This window comes from Erythranthe guttata, chromosome 8 (assembly GCF_056151865.1).
Source record: "Erythranthe guttata isolate IM_541 chromosome 8, IM_541, whole genome shotgun sequence".
In the NCBI taxonomy this organism is placed as follows: Eukaryota; Viridiplantae; Streptophyta; class Magnoliopsida; order Lamiales; family Phrymaceae; genus Erythranthe; species Erythranthe guttata.
This window is the reverse complement of record NC_142540.1, coordinates 17,012,718-17,031,527: the sequence shown is the minus strand read 5'-3', so window position 1 is coordinate 17,031,527 and position 18,810 is coordinate 17,012,718. Positions and strand designations below refer to the sequence as shown.

The window sequence follows — 18,810 nt, the reverse complement described above, 5'->3', positions numbered from 1 at the left end:
GGTTCGTACTAACGGAATCAAGGTTGTGCCCATAATCGCCTTAACGGACGAATTAACGGTAAACTGATGAAAATAACGGAATTTGTTAAATTATTGTAACATGAGGGACCAAGTGTGTTTTTTATAAACACGATGGACCAAATGTGAAATCAATACAAACTTGGGATGTAAACTGTAATTTTCCCTCTCTCGAAAATCCTCATTTCATACAATCAAATTTAATTTCTTAATGTTATTCAATTCCAACTTGAATTCAATCACTTTTATTCAATTAATCAAACAACTCAAAATTGGAACCCGGCAAAACTTTATTTTCAATAACTAATAAATAATCCATAAAACAATACAATTTATTTAGCTTTGTTGCTTTAACCATACTATTAACAGTTACTTAAAAAGATGATAATCTTACTTTACATATCTGGAATTAAATCAAAATTGGATTAATTCAAATGAGCTAACTTCCGATGGTAAACAAAATCTCGCGTCGACAACTGCTCATGATTTGACAAGCCGACCGTTAGAAAGACCTTTCAACTTTACGATCTTTTAATGCTTATTATATTATTTTTATTTTTTCACTACGAATTCAATTTCTTGCAACAACATAAATCCAAAACCAGAAAAGGCAAAGAGTAGCCATATTTCACCCGCGCAACCAGCGCGTGATGACAACTCCTAAATAGTATAACTTTTTAAATTACAAGGACCCCCATGATGTAAGGCATAATTATGAAAAAACCCCCATTGTTTATATAATTACGAGCACTCCCCTGAAACTAATAGGTTGCAAAAAACCCCTAACAGAATGTAGAAATTAAAAAATACCCATGTGTTAAAATAATAAAATGAAAGATAAATAAAGTTATAATTCAATTTTCTAATTATGTTACATTTGACTCATGATGCAATGTAAAATTTCTGATTATCTTACATTTGACCCCCTCATGCAATGTAAAGCCTTACACAACACTTTTTTTAACACAAAAACGACTAGTTAACATTAAAAAAAAAAACAAGTTTAAAAAATAAAATTATAAAAAGAAAAATTAGAATTATTTTACAAACGTTACAATTAGACCCCCAAGGATATTCTAATCACTACAGAAAGAATATTTCGTGGAATCTATTTGATTTCGTTATTGTTAATTTTGTGAGGGTAAATTCGTTAGACATAAAATACCTCAAGGCCTGCTCGTAATTATTCAAATAATGATGATTTTTTCGAATTACCTTACCTTAGAAGTCTTTGTAATTTGCCCTACATTATGTAATTGAGAAAATATAGTTTTCGTCCCTCAAGCTTGCACCATTTTTCATATTTGGTCCCCCGTATTCACAAAAAACCACATTTGGTTCATCATGTTTCAAAAATTCAACACGACTGGTCATTTTTGTTAGTACTAACGGAATCAAACGTGATGATCAAAAGTGTTAAGTTTTTAAAACAGTCCAAACTTTAGGGATGAAAACTATAATTTTCCCTTATATAATTTACACATTAAGGAAATTTTTGTATGTATGGTAAATTAACCATGTATGGATTCAATTGAACTATTAAAGACTCCACCTTCAAAATTGAAAGTGCAAACTTTCCTCACGCGACAAATACAGCGCGTGGGGGAAGGTTCAAATTTAAATTTAATTTTACAGTGGATATTATTCTAATTTTATCAAACAGGATCCGAAGAAAGAAGACCGTTCCTCGGTATTCGTTAATACTTAATACAGTAAACACTCTCTCTCTTCCCCAAACAGACCCCTACCAATCTTCACGACAAAAATCATTTCTCTGCCAAAAACACACAGTGAGAAAACACAGTGACCTATGTGCATCACTCCTTTCTCTCTCTAGATTTCAAAACCAGAGCAATGGTTGCTGGCAAAGTCAAAACGGCAATGGGGTTGCAGAAATCGCCGGCGACTACTAAACAGAAGCCCGACGCATCGCCGAAGCCGGGGTTAGTAGTATCATCCACGCCGAGCTCGGCGAAGAATCAGCAGCAGCAGCAGAAGGGATCCGCGGCAGCATTCACGCGCTCGTTCGGGGTTTACTTCCCACGCGCCTCCGCGCAGGTTCAGCCCCGGCCACCGGACGTCACCGAGCTACTCCGTCTGGTTGAAGAGTTGCGGGAGAGAGAGTCGCGGTTGAAGACGGAGCTTTTGGAGCAGAAGCTGCTTAAGGAGTCCGCCGCAATTCTTCCTGTTCTGGAGAAGGAGATTTCGAACAAGGAGGCGGAAATCGAGCGGTCGAGGAAGAAGATCGAGTGTTTGGAAACGGAGAACGAGCGGTTGAGGGAGGAGAACGAGTTTCTGCACGTGGAGCTCACCAAGCAGAACCACAAATACGAGGAGAAAATCAAGTACATGCAGAGTGAGCTTTCCGATATTAAACGAACAATTGCGGAGAGAACACAAGAGCTAGAGGATGCTTCTTCTTCGTCGACGACAACTCCCAAACTCATCGATGTAACCAACAGTTACCACAAATCGAGCTTCTCCGCCAGGTGTTTGAGAAAATGTCCCACTCAGAATAGCACCGCCGCCAATTTCTTCGAAAACATAAATTTGAGGAACGAATTAGCTGAGGTGAAGAAAGAGGAATTTGTTGAAGATATTCCAGAACATTCCGTCGCGTTAATGGGGATAAGATCCCGCGCTCCACGTGTCCCGAAGCCGCCGCCTCCGCGGCCGTCCGCCTCGCTTTTCTCGTCGTTTTCTTCGTCGGCGTCTTCCTCTCTGACATCCTCCGTCTCTTCCCCTTGTTACGGCTCTCTATCGGATTCAGCCGACCGCGCATTGGCCGAGATTTCCAACATTCCGCCGCCGCCTCCGCCGCCCATGCCGTCGGCGAAACTCGCTCCACCGCCACCTCCGCCACCACCGGTCAATTCAAAATCGACCGCGCCGCCGCCTCCTCCTCCACCTCCCAAGGGCTCCAAATCGAAGCCGCCGCAGGAAAAGGTCCGTAGAATACCCGAGGTGGTCGAGTTTTACCACTCGCTAATGCGGAGGGATTTGAACTTCCGCCGGGATTCCGGCGGCGGAGGTGGCCCCTCCGATGCCGCCGGAGCTTCGGCCAAGGACATGATCGGAGAAATCGAGAACCGTTCGGCACATTTACTTGCGGTAAGTTTTTTTTTTCGTTTTCCCCTTTTTGGCCTCCGTTTGATGCTTAATTTACTGTTGTTGCCACTGAGTTCACTCGCCCCCACTCTGTCACGGACGCTGACTACTCCCCGTTGTCTTTTTCTGGATTTTTTCCTGAATTTTCGCCGGTGCTATATAGAAGATAAGACACGGTTTAGATTCCAAATCCAAATCGATTACATAAAAAGTTTTATTCCTAAATTGGATACAATTCCGAAATTAATTGTATCTGATTTCATTGAATTAATTACAGATGTAGAAATGCAGGATTTAGATTCAAAATCCAAATCGATAACATAAAAGCTCTTATTCCTAAATTGGATTCAATTCCGAAATTAGTAGTATCCAATTTCATTGAATTAATTACAGATGTAGTAAAGCAGGATTTAGATTCGAAATCCAAATTTTTATTACATAAAAAATTGCAAAATTAACTACAATCAATTTAAGATCTTCTATTCAATTCCGAAATTATTAGTATCTGATAGTAACTATAATCATTGAATTAATTGCAGATTAAGACAGATGTAGAAACACAAGGTGATTTCATCAGATTCTTAATTAAAGAAGTCGAAGGCGCTGCTTTTACCGACATTGAAGATGTTGTTCCCTTCGTTAAATGGCTCGACGATGAGCTTTCCTACCTGGTACCATTATTTATTTATTTATTTATTTTTAGTGTTACTACATATACCTTTGTTTTCTTACTTACAGTGATTAGGATATTACTGTAATTATACAGGTTGATGAAAGAGCAGTGTTGAAGCATTTCGATTGGCCGGAACAGAAAGCAGATGCATTAAGAGAAGCTGCATTCGGCTACTCTGATTTAAAGAAGCTCGAATCCGAAGCTTCTTCGTTTCGTGATGATCCGAGACAGCACAGCGGCCCGGCTCTAAAGAAAATGCAGTCTTTGTTTGAAAAGTACGAAAATCTTTTTTTTTCCCCCAAAATTAATTAGTCCATTTATTTAGTTTTTTTATATAGATAATCTTATTAACATTCTTGCAATTGGAATAGATTGGAGCACGGCGTTTATAATCTTTCGAGATTGAGAGAATCGGCTTCGAAGCGATATAAACTGTATCAGATTCCGATGAATTGGATGATGGATACTGGTTTTGTGAGTCAGGTAAATTCAATTTCCTCTGTTTATAATTTCGTTCGAGATTAGGTATCGTCCGAAAAACATAATTAGATGCTCGACTAAAAAAATAATTTTCACGTTGGATATTATATACTTAGATGCTCGTTTTTCTTGTCCCTAACAAGTGATTTATATAAAACTAAAACTCGAACGGGGAACCAATTAAGTAACGGTAATTGTGCATGGGCACGATTTTTCAAGTGGGCACACTTAATAAATGGTGGCTAGATGACAAAGGGCTTAAAGATTTAGCCTCATTTTATATTGCCCACACCTACAATTTTGTCTTGTCTAGTGTATTACACTAAAGTTTCATTTCGATTTGTTATATCCTATAATACGATACACGATGTTTTTAGTCAAACAAGTGAAAGAAACGAAGGGAAATGCATAACTTGATGCAGTAAAAACTGTCTGAATTCCCGAAACGTTTAGAGTACATCGAACCATGAGTGCATTTTTCGTTTTAGCAAGTTTTATTCGGTGACAGCTGTACAATTAGCTGTGAATACGATAGTGAAATAACAAGAGGACATGTTTTTTTCTTTTAGTAATAATTAATTGGACCACATTTAAAAAATTGCAAATTTTTTTGTACGTAGATCAAGCTGGCATCGGTTAAATTAGCCATGAAGTACATGAAGAGAGTATCGGCTGAGCTTGGAATCGTCGGTGGCGGTGGTCCTGAAGAAGAAGACCTCATTCTTCAAGGCGTCAAGTTCGCCTTTCGAGTTCACCAGGTCAATATATATAATCAAATAAACAAATGATTAAATATTTTTGTTATTTTCGTGTTTTTTTTAATAATTGTATTCGACTTTTGTACAGTTTGCTGGAGGATTCGACGTTGAGACGATGAGAGCATTTCAAGAACTTCGAGATAAAGCTCAATCGTGCTGCCAAAACCAATCGAAATTCGTCTGCAAAAACCCTCTTGCTAATTAACTAATTAATCTGTAGCAAACTCAGCTTCAGATATATCTATCTATATCTATATCTATATATATATATATATATATAGGCTACTACTACTACAACTTTTTTTTGTAAAGAATATAAAGATTTGTGAACATTCAATATTTATTGATTTATTAATTAATTAAATTCATTAATCAAATAAGAGAAGCATACAGAAGCTGGTTCCACGTGTCAGGCAAGCCAGGAATGCACCAATGGCTGCAATCCAATCCACTGTGGTCTGGACTATACTTAGTTGGGTGAGCATCTTTCCTTAGCTGAGAGAGAGCTGTAATATCAAGTAAATAAACTGGTTTCCTTAAACCAAACAAAACTTTGCTTACAACATCTGCTGCTATTGGTCTATGTTGTGGATATCTGGCTCCATTGATTGGCTGTTGTTCACCCATGCAATTGTATTTTGAACCCCATTCTTCACCCCTATTTTTTTACATTAAAAAAAATATAATTAATATTGTCAAATTACGTATGATCTAGAAGATTCCACAAAATTTAAAACCGCAAGGGTGGACGTGTAAAAAAAATTATAGTTGAGGGGGTGATTGTAATTACTCAAATAGAAGGGGGGTTTCGTAATTTAACTATACCTCAAGGGCGATTGTAATTTACCCAAAATTATATATGTGAATGTATATACTTACTGGTAGTGAGTAGGAGATATCCCTTGGAAGAAGACTTTGGTTTTAGAAGGGTTTACATTTTGGTTAACCCAACCACCCCAAGTGGTTAAGGCTTTCGAAATCGCCTCGATTCGGTTCATGTCTTTAGCTATTGTCGAACCGTATTGCACATAGTCCCAACTGCAATAAATTTATACTAAAAAAATTAATTGTATGTGATTTAAAAAAATATGAAAACAATACAATTTTCACCCCTCAAGTTTGCATCGATTTCATATTTGGTCTCCAATGTTCACAAAAAGCACATTTGGTCCTCCGTGTTTCAAAAATTCAACATTTTTAGTCCATTATCTCAAATTTCCGTTAAAAATAACGGAATCAAGCGTGTGCCCATCACTGTCTTAATTGAAGGACTAACGGTAAATTGACGGAAATGACCAAAACTGTTAAATTATCGAAACGTGAGGGACCGAATGTGTTTTTGGTGAACATTGGGGACCAAATGTGAAATCGGTGCAACTTGAGGGATGCAAACTGTAATTTTTCCAAAAAATTATATATGACTTGTAAGTAATAGAGTCGACTGTGGATGATTAACGTCATGAAAGGAAAAAATAAACTTTTTCGTCTCTTGATTTTACCTCTATTACACATTTGGTCCTCATTGTTCACAAAAATCCAAATTTAGTCCCTCATGTTTAAAAAATTTAACATTATTTGTTCCATCAAATTTTCGTTAGTCGGACTAATGATAAATTGATGAAAATGACCGAAAGTGTTAAATTTTTGAAACATAAGGGACTAAAATATGTTTTTCTGAACATAAGGGAACAAATGTCAAATTAAGATAAACTTGAGAGACCAAAAGCTTATTTGATTTACACATACATGTGGATGTATAAAATACGTATAGATTTATATACGTCCATGGTTAAATATAATTCGGTAATTAAAAGTTCAAATTTTGTACCCTTGAGCTTTCGCTCCGGTGTGGGACCACCAATGCCACGTGTTGAAAATCAACATGTCCATCCCATTCCAAGCATTCCCTTGTTGGATGGAGTCTAGTTTGAGGACTCGGCCTTTCGGTTCTCGAACTACGTCGACCAAGTAATGGCTTGTGTAGAGAAAGATCGTCACTCCATAATCCTGCATAATAGTAATTGAGTATTGTTTTACAATGTTACGAAAATTAAACATATAATACGAACAAAGTTTCGGATTTCTGTTATTATTATTATTATTTTTTTTTTTTGAAAATGAAAAACAAACTTGTTATATTAAAGCTGACCTGGAATGTAACATAAGAAACAGGGCTTTTCCTAACAAAGGAATACCTCCCCTTTGGATCTGCAGCATGTAGCATGCAAACCAACGAGTTCCACTGATTCAAACTCAGTGAGTCACCCACAAACATTATTTTCTTCCCCTTCCATCTCCTCAAAAAGTCAACACCATCAAATCTACAAAAAAAAAAAAAAAAAAAAATCTTGACCAACTTTGCATGGATTCAACATTAGACAATATTTAATCCAAATTTGAATTTATCATATTTACCTCGGTAAGTTGCAAGAATCGGGTTTCCACGAGTACTTGAGGTATTGTTTGTCCGGACGACCAAACTTTAGGCAATCGAATTCGGAATCAATAAACGGGCAACTCGAGTCGTATAAAGGGTTCGTAGAAGGACTGTACACCCATTCTCCGCGAAACAAGTTGCATCCGTTCGCTAACTCCCCGTTAAAATAACTTATGTTTTGAAGTAATTCTGCTTTTGCATAAACAATAAATACTAAAAAAATGTTTAACAGGGCCTGGATTTTGAACCCCATTATGCAGAGAAAGTTGTAGATTGGCTCTTTGGCTATGGAGTTATATGTGTATGTGTGTGTGTATATATATACATATATATGTATATATATGCTGAGTTTTTAGTAATTTTGACCTGATTTTCATTTTCAATGATGTAATTGATATATCTAGTAGAATTTAATTGAGTTATTGTTCAAATTTAAAATCAGGGAACAAAATCTGCTGTTGGATTTCTTGATCCTGTTTATTTTCTTATTCTATTTATGTTATACAATTTATTGTGTATTTGACCCTTTTGAATATTGGAATTATATTTCATTCCTTCATCTTTATTTTCTACTTACTTGAATTTGTAAAGAGCACAAAATCTGATTTTTTTTAATAAATAAACTAACCTTATAAATGACACATTAACAATTACAACTCATGCCCGAGCCAGGATTCCAAGTCCGGGGGGCCGGATGCATTTATTTTAGAGGGGGCCGTGAATGCTATTATACACGAAAATATTTTATATATCTATATAAAATAATATGAATTGGTGAATGTAGGGGGTCATGACTCCCTTAACCCTATACTTGCTCCACCACTGTCCGAATAAACCAGATTCTTGACTGAAAGTTACTGAAATAGAAAAAAAAATAAAAAAATACAAACAAATGAAAACAAAAAGATCCTTTTCTTCTTTATTCCTTTCATATCACTTCATTGTAATCATTTTTTTTTCTTTCTAAAGCTATTGAAGTATACATATAACATTTGCTCAAGACAATTAGTTAAGTATTATTTATTTATTTTTCTATGAAATAAAAATGAAATCTTGAATCTTCAAACAAGTGCTGCATACAAGAGCTCGTTCCAAGTATCGGGCAATCCCGGTAGGCACCAATGTGTGCAATCCGTGCCGACATGGTCTCTAGTATAGCTCGACGGGTGAGCGTCTTTTCTTAGCTGCGAAAGAATTGTTATATCGAGCAGATAAACCGGTTTCTTCATACCACCGAGCACAATATCCACTATTTTGGCTGCTTTTGGTCTCCCCGTTGGATATCTCGTACCGTTGATTGGATGTTGTTCACCGGCGCAGTTCGATTTGGACCCCCATTCTTGACCCCTGTTTTCACACCATATTTCATCATTAAACTTTTATTTAGTATCGGCAGCAACCATATCTGTGCACGTGGTTCTAATTGCGAAATTGGACTATATGAGAAAAGTGTGCACTTACACATAGTGATCTGGAGAAATCCCTTGAAAGAAGACTTTGGTCTTAGAAGGGTCAATATTTTGGTCAACCCATCTAGCCCAAGTGGTCAAACCATGGTCAAACGCCACTAGACGGTCCATATCTTTGACTACGCGGGAACCATATTGAACATAGTCCCATCTGGATTATGAATTAAATTAATTAGTGTTAAGTACAATTAGAGTGGGATTAATGAAATATATATATATATATATATATATATATATATATTACTCTTGAACATTTCCGGTGAAAGTCCACCAGTGCCACGTGTTGAAAATCAGAAAGTCCATCCCTTTCCATGCATTTCCTTGTTCCCCAATGTGGTCTAATTTTAGTACCCTGCCTCTTGCTTCTTTGTCTATGTCTACAAAGTAATGGCTTTGATAAAAATATATTGTCACTCCATATTCCTGCAAATTAAATTAAATCATCTTTTTCTTTTAGTAAATAATTTTTTCATCCTTAAATTAATGAAAAACATACACACACACACACACACACACACACACACACACACACACACACACACACACACACACACACACACACTCACACACACACACACACACACACAATTTATGGTATTTTTTGTCTCGATGGAACCGAACGAAAGACGGAGAAACACTGAAAATAAAACTGTAAAGAAAAACATGAGCAGTAATTTCTAGTGTTTTCCTTTGTGGAAGAATAAGAAGAAACACCACAAACAAGATTACACTGACAAGTAAAAAAAAATTTAAAAGTTAATTTAAAGTATTTTTCGTCTTGATAGAACCGATCGAAATGTGAACAAACACTAAAAAAACTAATACTATAGCTCTGATACCATGTTAGAATACGTAAAAAAACCAAATTAATTACCTCGAATTTGATGTAAGAAATTGGGTATTCCCTCACATAGGTTGTCTTAGCATTTGGAACCGAAGCATGTAACATACAAGCCATTGAAGACCATTGATCTAAACTTATTGAATCTCCCACATACATTATATTCTTTCCTTTCCATCTCCTCAATAAATCCACACCATCAAATCTAAAACCCCACAAAAAAAACAAAAAAAATAAAATAAATAAATAAATAGAAATTGTGACAAAATGATACTATTAAAATTAAATAAAAATGGCATACCTTGGTAAATTACAAGACATAGGTTTCCACGTGTACTTGAGGTACTGTTTGTCTGTACGGCCAAATTTCTGGCAATCATAAGTATCAATATATGGGCAGCTTGAAGAATCATATAAAGGGTTTGAAGATGAATTATAAACCCATTGACCCTGAAATAAATTGCATTTATTTGCTATTAAGTCCCCATCTTCAACATTTTTTTCTTCAATTAAATCTGAATTTGCTGACACAATGAATAATGCAAAAATGCTTAACAGAGTTTGCTGCTTAAATCCCATCTTGGAAAATTATTTTAGAATGGAGATTGAAGAATTGGAAATATATTTTTATACACGAGAAAATGGGATTAATATATAGTAAGTTGACATAAATGGAGATTTTTTATTGATATTTTCACCATTGTTTATCTGATTTTATTAATGATGCACTTTTAGCATACCATATATAATGATGGATTATGGAATATAATTGTTCAAATTTGAATTCTTATTTTTCATTAGGGATGTGATAAATGTTGTTTCGGTTTTAGTAATACTGTTACAAGTTCAAATATGATTTTGATCATTTTCGATTCTGAATTTGGCAAGGCTTTGACCACGAAATTTGTTGTTCTTTCAGTTAGCTTTATAATCCAACTTGAATCACTACGATTGAATGTTGGGTGAGAAAGATATACATGAATCAATGAACATTGCCAATGTAATTGATTCATGTGTAAATATTTCACCGGACTTCCGATCTAACTGATTCAAGTTGAATTAAAAAACTAACTCAAATGATTTAGTATTTATGTTTTGAATTTCGCCAAAATCAAAATCACGTTCAAAGTCAAAACGTTATTAGCAAAATCTGAAACGACATGTAACAAATCCGATTTCCATTATATATCAAAATGCATTAAGGCCCATATTGTAGATATCACATTTAAAAGAGCAGCCCATTAAAAATTGTGCCCTAGAAAAAAGCCCACATTTATCCTTAGTAAATCAGCCCAACATTATTATTATTATTATTATTATTATTATTATTATTATTATTATTATTATTATTATTATTATTATTATTATTATTATTATTATTATTATTATTATTATTATTATTATTATTATTATTATTATTATTATTATTATTATTATTATTATTATTATTATTATTATTATTATTATTATTATTATTATTATTATTATTATTATTATTATTATTATTATTATTATTATTATTATTATTATTTATTTATTATTACTATTATTATTATTATTATTATTATTATTTTATTTTTTTTCTTCTTATATCATTTTTACTAAATTCTCAGAGATAAGGTTTGCGAAATTCCCTTCAGACGAGAGTAGAAGGATAACAAGTTAGAGAGAGAGAGAGAGAGAACGAACACAGAGAAAATGGCGAGCTGCTTATCAATGGGAGCAATGGTGGGTTACAGAGGAAATTACTATAATGCCCCTTCAGCTTCACTTTCCCTCCGCACAGGTTCTCAGACAAGGACCGCCGTTTCGTTCAACGTCAAAACCAACGCCGCCGCAGCTTCTCCGGGGATGCTTCTTCACTGTGCCTTTACCCCTTCCGCTCTTTCTTTCTCCTCCGGCGCTTCATTCGCAGGTGTTTAACTCTTCAATTTCTCATAATTTGTTTCTTTCAATTTTTGAGTGGTTAATTTGATCCTTTAATTTAACTGAATTGGGGATGTTTATTTGTGGATTTTCTGTTCAAATTTAGCAATGTATGAAGAATTATTTGCTTCGTTGTAATTATTTTCAATTTACAGCTTCAATGAATTGTACTTCTCTTAATTAGTTTGAGAAATAGAATTAGTAGCGAAACAATTAATCAAAAGAATATTTTAGTCACTTTATAATTTCTTTTCCTAGAATTCATGCGTATTTATTAGTTTTCTTAATACACGTGCACTAGCTCGAAACAATCAAATAATTTGGAATAAATGTAGTATTGATTTTTGATTCAATTCAAAGTTGTGGTTCTTTGCCTTGTTGATGTTTCTTGGACTTCGTTTGTTCATTTTCTCGTCATATAGTGTTTCAATTTCTCATATTTGAAGGTGTCGTGAAATATTTTTTCAATCCTTTTAGTTATAAAATGACGGTAAATCGGGAAGAATTAGGACTATGTTGAATTCTTGTTTTTTTTCGTAATATGTTGATTTTCGATTCAATTTTTCAACTTCCATTCGTTGTTTTCTCGTTTTTGCATTTTCTCGGTGATTCTTTGACTTCATCAAGTTGATTTTAACCGTTTCTTATATACGTTACAGGATCATCTTTGGGCTTGGATTTGACAGCTGGCATTGGCAAGGTAGCCAATAAAAGGCGCGGGTTAGTAATAAGGGCGAAAAAGTACGCACTTTGTCAAACGAAGAGGAACCGATCGAGGAAGTCACTCGCTAGGACCCACGGCTTTCGAAAGCGTATGAGTACAACGAGAGGCCGGGCCGTTATTCAGCGTAGACGGGCCAAAGGAAGATGGATTCTGTGCACCAAAACCAACCCCATCAGCGGCAAAAGGGCTTCACCTTGAGTGCGTGTTTTGATTTTGACTTAAAAGGTAATTTCGAGCAAATTCATTATGGACTGAAATGTGTTGTTATTTTTTTTTGTTTCGAAGTATTTTGGCAATCGTATTTTGTAGAAGAAATCACGTTTCTTGATTAAATCTTAGTATATATATTTCTGCATTTTCTTTACAAGTAGTTCTTGGAATAGGAAATTAATTTACATACGTATATATATACACACGGTACGTTCGTCTTAAGTTTCGGATAATTTTAAGCAGTTGGATAAGAAGCCTGCATGGCAATGCCACATAGACCTTCTTCAGCGTCGATATCCCGTTGCATTCGAATATATCCGTTTTCACCCCAACTACTTCCCCACGAGTTCTTAACCAACCAGTACTTTGTTCCGTCACTAGTTACTCCATACCCAACCGCAGTTACACCATGGTCAAGTCCAGTTCCACACTGTCCGGTAAAAACTCCACCCGAGTAGAACTGAAAATCGGACCCACTAGCGTCGATTGCTACAGATGTAGGTTGGTTAGCCACAGCTTTGAGCAATGCCGACTCGCTATTGGCGGGAACATCCTCGTACCCTGTAATTTTCGCCACGTGTGACGATTCCTTCTTTGAGTTGCATGTGCCGTCTACTCCCTCATACGGGTAGTTGGACTCGGTAGTGAGTCCGTTGTTACTGATAATGAATTCGAACGCATTGTCCATTAGACCACCGTTACACCCCTGATCTTCGCTCGTGTCACAATCCACTAGTTCTTGTTCGGATAACGAGATTAGATTCCCCGTTGTGAGTTGATTGATTCCTTCCGTAGCTGCTACTGCCGAAAATGCCCAGCAACATCCTGCAATTTTTTTTAATTTACGAAAAATCAGCTTCTTGAAATTATACAATTTTTTCAAGAAATATTTTTCGTTTGACTTACCACATTGACCTTGGTCCTTAACGGGAGTAACGGCTCCTTTCTTAGTCCAGTCAATGCTAGCTGGAACCGCACTAGCATTTCCATACCGAAACGACGAAACTTTAGACGACGACGACTTCGATCGAGACCCCATTTTATATCCATTTCGAGACGCTTGAAATTCTTCGTTTGTCAAATCAGCAAATTTGTTTACGGCAAGTTTGTAAGGCCGAGTTTCTGCATTATTAGAGGATTGAATATACTCGACATTTGCCTTGAATATTTTATATCGGAAGGCCTTTTCTGCATCGTTTTTGTAGACACGTCCATTTTGCACCATCCATTTCTCATGCATCTCGACCATCGATGCATCGGGCGTTGTACGAGCTGTTGCTCGATCACAAGCCCACATTGCCAGCACTATAAATATTGCTGACGTGATTAACTTCGAGGATGATGTCATCAAAGCCATTCTTGCTTAGCTTTAAGTGTGAGTTATTACAGTATGTATAATGTGGTAAATTTAATGAATATTTGTTGATGTGAAATATTAGCTTAAACATGAGGTATATATATACATCAGTTACCAGTTACAATTTGATGGAGAAAGTGTGCCTGGAAAATCCGGCAAGTTAAAGATGAGAGTGAAATTCACAAGTTTCGTGTACGCTGATTATCCAATTTTAATTTTTTATCATGTTTTCTTGTCCTAATGATTTAAAAAAAAAAATATTAACAAAATACAAAAAATTAAATAAATAAAAATTGCCCCGAACGCTCTGTCGCCATCTCTGAAAGCAACAATGGCTAATATAATAGATTTGATTGGTTTAATGTTTGTAAATGAAATAGTTGGACTTCTATGTTGGTTATTCATCAATAATTAATTTGGAATCTTATAAATATTATTAATTAATTTATTAAATACTTTTTAAATTTGAAGATATTGGCTCCAATGTCAATTTCAATCAACAAATAATTACTTATAATATAATAAATGTTAAGAGATTTGTATGAATCAGGTGCAATGTACTTATACAGTTATACTAACTAGTGGTTTTAATAATATGGAATCTATTCAAAATTCGAAGGGTTGATGAGAAAGGCACCTCTCTACCTACCAGAGTTAAGTCATCCATTTAATTATTGGAAGCAAGTCTTGAATTTCTATTTATTAGTTATATATATATTTGATTTTTTTTTTAAAATAAAGTAGTTAATAAAAAATGTGCACTATTTGAACTCTCTTTTACATATAGAACCATTCTGTAATTATAGGAATTAAGAGGTTAATCTTCTTCATTAGGCTCTATTTTAATCTATTTTAGGCCTGGTTTATGCCTTTAACAAAAAAAAATAAAAAAAATTGTAATTTCAAAAGTCAGCTAATTTTACTCAATTAGTTCACAATTCTATTAATTTAAAGAGCAACTTTCATGATTCACACATATAAAAAGTCAGATCTTTGCAGCCACATATAATAAGCATACATAAAAAAAAAAAAAAGCATACATAAATAATAAAAAAAAAAAAATGCGTGCGTGCCATTAAAAAAATTGGTTAGATGGTGGAAAACACTACACATTTTTTCTTTCTTAATAAATAGGGTTAAATATAAAAACACCCCTGTACTATGGACTTTGTATCATTTACCCCCCTGTACTACACATAAATACAAAACCCCCGCTGCTATTATATTTTTTCCAAAATCTGACTAAAATACACCTGCTAAACCTATAAATATAAGGGTTTGTTTGAGCCATTTTCCACTATATTTTTTAACATTTTCGGTCAATTTTACTTGGGAAATTTTTATTTTTTATTTTTTCCTTCAAAACATTTAATTACTTCGATTTTTTTTAATTTTCTGAATAAAAACCTTTTATTTTTGTCATTTTGAATTTCTTCATTTTTTTCTTAAATGTCTTCCGGTAGTTCAAATTCTCAACAATAATAGGAGTGTAAAGATGTTTGTAATCTTAGGATGTTTGAACTACCGGAAGACATTTAAGAAAAAAAAATCAAGAAACTCAAAATGACAAAAATAAAAGGTTTTATTTAGAAAAAAAAAATGTAAGCAATTAGATGTTTTGGAGAAGAAAGTATAAATACCAAAATGTTCAACGTTAAATTGACTGAAAATGGTAAAATATATAGTGGAAAATGGCTCAAACTATATATATATATATATATATATATGCTTGAGTAGGGGTATTTTCGTCATATTTTGAAAAAAATCCAATGTGAGGGGGGTTTTTGTATTTATGTGTAGTACAGGGAGGTAAATGATACAAAGTCCATAGTACAGGGGTGTTTTTGTATTTAACCTTAATAAATACGGTAAATTGCAGCCAACCCCCGAGGTAAGGTTAAAGCACGAGAAAACCCCTCATGTTTGGGTAATTACAACCAACCCCCTTTTTACACGTCCATCCTTATGGTCTCAAATGTAACAGAATATTCTAGATTCTGTAGAATATTCTCTAATTTGTACTCATTTTGTGTAAAAATGTAGTATCTAATGCACCACGATCTGATATTTACTAATCAAGAGACACATCGTATAATCACCTTGTTTCAAAATATAGAGCTCGAATGGGATAAACATGTACAAACTGAAGAATATTCAACATAATCTAACATATTTCACTAAATTGACACAGTAAGAATGGACGTGTAAGAAGATTCATAGTTGAGGGGTCTGATTGTAATTACCAAAAAATGATGAGTTTTGTCATAAATTGACCTTACATCGGGGTTTTGCCGTAATTTACCTTAATAAATATAAAAAATGCTTACGTCACTTGCCGACCAGGTGAGTCAATTTATTTATTTATTATTCATAAATAAGAAAGCAAAATTTATTTTCTATTTAAATGACGCGGGGATGATAGTGAACAAGTACATCACTTTGCTTCGTCCAATTTACAGAGAATCTCTCTCCTCTTCATTGTTCTTAATTTCATCGAATTCTCCAAACAAGATATTCATATAAAGATTAGATTTTTATCCAAAAAAAAAAAAAAGGATTTTCTAATGCAGGAATTCAAAACCGTCAAGCAGAAAAAGCGTGTAATTTAGTCTCTTCCGATAAATAACCCATCGGCAAAATCCCATCTCCGTTCCTTCTTACACTCCGAGAAAAATAATGACCGTCCGATCATTAACTGACGTCATCCCTTCCGCCGCCACTCTTACGATCATGTCGAAATTGCTTTCTTTCTGGTTCGCCCTCGCCACTCAGCCTCCTGGTCTGGATCCCTAATTTTTATTTTTTATTTAATTGAGCTTTTTTAGTTATCCAATATTTGAAATTTCAATTTAGTGGCCAAATTGTTGTTTAATTGTATTTGAGAGCCTGAAAATATGTATTGTGAGTCGAATTGGGGGGAATTAATGAACCAATTGTCCCGTTATCCGATTGGGTTTACGGAGAATCGGGTGAGCGGAGAAACGCCGTTTAGACAATCGTTGGTTTTGGACGGTGAAAAGGGGCAGTTAGTTAAATCATCGGTGAAATTAGGGAAGAAAATCGAGGTTTCGGAAACGAAGACGATGGCCGCCTTGAAGAGCCATAGTGAGGCGGAGAGGCGGAGGAGAGAGAAAATCAACTCGCATTTCACGAGCTTACGTGGACTTGTACCGGACAGCGAAAAGGTCAGTTAATGCAAAAATCAAGATTTTTATTTCCAAATTTATTGTTTGTTATTACATTCCCTTTTCGTGAAAATGTAATTTAATCGGACAAGATTATCTTTCGTGGATCAAGTGTATATGTGATCGTGCTTTTGTTTTTCGAAACATTTACTATTGAAATTTAGCGAAGGGAAAGGATATTCTATTTTCAAAATGTCAACTCTCTATGGTATCGAATTTCGAAAAGTGGTGGCGTTGACTAAAATATAAGATAGCTAGCCCCTATATCTTTTCCGTGGGATTTTTCGATATTAATTCCGTTTTCGAATGTCAAAGTTTTGTGCTTATGTAATTGCACGATTGGATGGACTGTTTTGCCACCTTACCCCTCGAGTCATTTTCTGATAATAAAATAGCAAGTTTCATCACATCTACGAATATATTATTGTGTTTTGGAGTGGAAAAGAAAAAATAAAAAATGAAAGAGACGTTTACGAATACTTTAATAAGACTAATAAGAAAGATTAGCAATCATGTTGTAACATCGGTTGCAGAAGTTGACTTTGATCGAATAAGCCGCCCGAGTTATGCTTGAAAAGCTGAAAATATTAAACAAATTACACAAGTTAATTTACTTCACTAATTAAAGACTGCATGAGTTAGAGTTTGATGCTCGTCTGTCTTTGACTTCGTCTAATTTGACCTTTTCTCGTTCGTATTATTATTGCCATTTGCCACTACTCGTAGCAGTTTTTTGCTGAGCAACACCTTTATCGAAAAATAAAAATATACGTTGATTTTTTTTATTTTTTTATTTTTTTTTATTTTAATACAAAAGAACAGTATATTGAGCTCAATTTTCTTTTTTTCGATTTTCATTTTTCGACAGATGGACAAAGCAGCCTTACTAGCCGAAGTAATCAGCCAAGTAAAGCAATTGAAGACAACTGCAAAGCAAGCGAGTAAAGGTCTCCATATCCCAATGGATACCGATGAAGTAGAAGTCGAAGTACTTGATAATAACAATAATGCCATTAATGGTTCTTTCTTGTTGAGGGTTTCACTTTGCTGCGAATTCAGGCCCGATCTATTGTCTGAAGTGAGACAAGCTCTCGGCATTCTACGTGCACGGATTCTGGAGAGTGAGATATCTACATTGGGAGGCAGAGTTAAGACCGTATTCTTGGTTACTACAGAAGAAGAGACGAACGAGAATGCGGTTCGTTCGGCTCTGAGTAACGTTCTTGATAAGTTGTCTGCATCGGCCGAGTATGATCAAGAGTTGTTTTTTCCTCGTAAAAGGCAGAGGGTTTCGTGTGTTGATTCTTTGTGATAGTTTCTCAAATTTTCGATTTGTGTTATAGGTGGCATGGAGTTTTCGTCGAATCGAAATTTCTGGGAAAAAAAATCAAAGAAAGAATAATTCGATTTCTTGTTATTTATAGTGTGTGTGTGTGCACAATTTTATGTAAATTGAATCAAATGAATGTACTGAATTGAAAAAAAATGTATTTCCATTGGTTTTTTTGGGTGTGAATAAAATAGATATGTAATTGAAGAAGAACAATCAGCATCAGTGGTCTAGTGGTAGAATAGTACCCTGCCACGGTACAGACCCGGGTTCGATTCCCGGCTGATGCAACAT

General features: G+C 34.8%; 6 protein-coding genes and 1 non-coding gene across 7 annotated transcripts; 4 read left to right on the top strand and 3 right to left on the bottom strand.

The window, feature by feature from the left end:
- Positions 1-1,672: 1,672 nt before the first annotated feature.
- Positions 1,673-5,414, top strand: LOC105951438 (protein INCREASED PETAL GROWTH ANISOTROPY 1). The gene is made up of 6 exons (XM_012974867.2): positions 1,673-3,129; positions 3,666-3,797; positions 3,893-4,074; positions 4,171-4,282; positions 4,900-5,037; positions 5,126-5,414. The coding sequence occupies exons 1-6, from the start codon at positions 1,873-1,875 to the stop codon at positions 5,240-5,242; spliced, it is 1,938 nt and encodes a 645-aa protein (XP_012830321.2). The 5' UTR covers positions 1,673-1,872; the 3' UTR covers positions 5,243-5,414.
- LOC105951560 (protein trichome birefringence-like 37) lies at positions 5,410-7,727 on the bottom strand. The gene is made up of 5 exons (XM_012975015.2): positions 7,453-7,727; positions 7,187-7,358; positions 6,866-7,044; positions 5,917-6,075; positions 5,410-5,695 (listed from the first exon to the last, which is right to left on the bottom strand). Exons 1-5 carry the CDS (start codon positions 7,725-7,727, stop codon positions 5,410-5,412), a joined length of 1,071 nt encoding a protein of 356 aa, XP_012830469.2.
- A 640-nt stretch (positions 7,728-8,367) lies between these two features.
- On the bottom strand, positions 8,368-10,385 carry LOC105951559 (protein trichome birefringence-like 38). Its single transcript, XM_012975014.2, has 5 exons — positions 10,086-10,385; positions 9,818-9,989; positions 9,188-9,366; positions 8,936-9,094; positions 8,368-8,821 (listed from the first exon to the last, which is right to left on the bottom strand). The coding sequence occupies exons 1-5, from the start codon at positions 10,361-10,363 to the stop codon at positions 8,536-8,538; spliced, it is 1,074 nt and encodes a 357-aa protein (XP_012830468.2). The 5' UTR covers positions 10,364-10,385; the 3' UTR covers positions 8,368-8,535.
- Positions 10,386-11,363: 978 nt separating this feature from the next.
- LOC105951435 (Ribosomal protein L34) lies at positions 11,364-12,801 on the top strand. Its single transcript, XM_012974865.2, has 2 exons — positions 11,364-11,699; positions 12,370-12,801. Exons 1-2 carry the CDS (start codon positions 11,483-11,485, stop codon positions 12,630-12,632), a joined length of 480 nt encoding a protein of 159 aa, XP_012830319.2. The 5' UTR covers positions 11,364-11,482; the 3' UTR covers positions 12,633-12,801.
- A 28-nt stretch (positions 12,802-12,829) lies between these two features.
- Positions 12,830-14,001, bottom strand: LOC105951436 (senescence-specific cysteine protease SAG39). The gene is made up of 2 exons (XM_012974866.2): positions 13,551-14,001; positions 12,830-13,469 (listed from the first exon to the last, which is right to left on the bottom strand). Exons 1-2 carry the CDS (start codon positions 13,999-14,001, stop codon positions 12,880-12,882), a joined length of 1,041 nt encoding a protein of 346 aa, XP_012830320.2. The 3' UTR covers positions 12,830-12,879.
- Positions 14,002-16,407: 2,406 nt separating this feature from the next.
- On the top strand, positions 16,408-18,596 carry LOC105951434 (transcription factor bHLH30). Its single transcript, XM_012974864.2, has 2 exons — positions 16,408-17,186; positions 18,055-18,596. Exons 1-2 carry the CDS (start codon positions 16,896-16,898, stop codon positions 18,496-18,498), a joined length of 735 nt encoding a protein of 244 aa, XP_012830318.2. The 5' UTR covers positions 16,408-16,895; the 3' UTR covers positions 18,499-18,596.
- Positions 18,597-18,735: 139 nt separating this feature from the next.
- TRNAG-GCC (transfer RNA glycine (anticodon GCC)) lies at positions 18,736-18,806 on the top strand. The gene has a single exon. It is a non-coding gene; the product is annotated as a tRNA-Gly (tRNA).
- Positions 18,807-18,810: the final 4 nt, after the last annotated feature.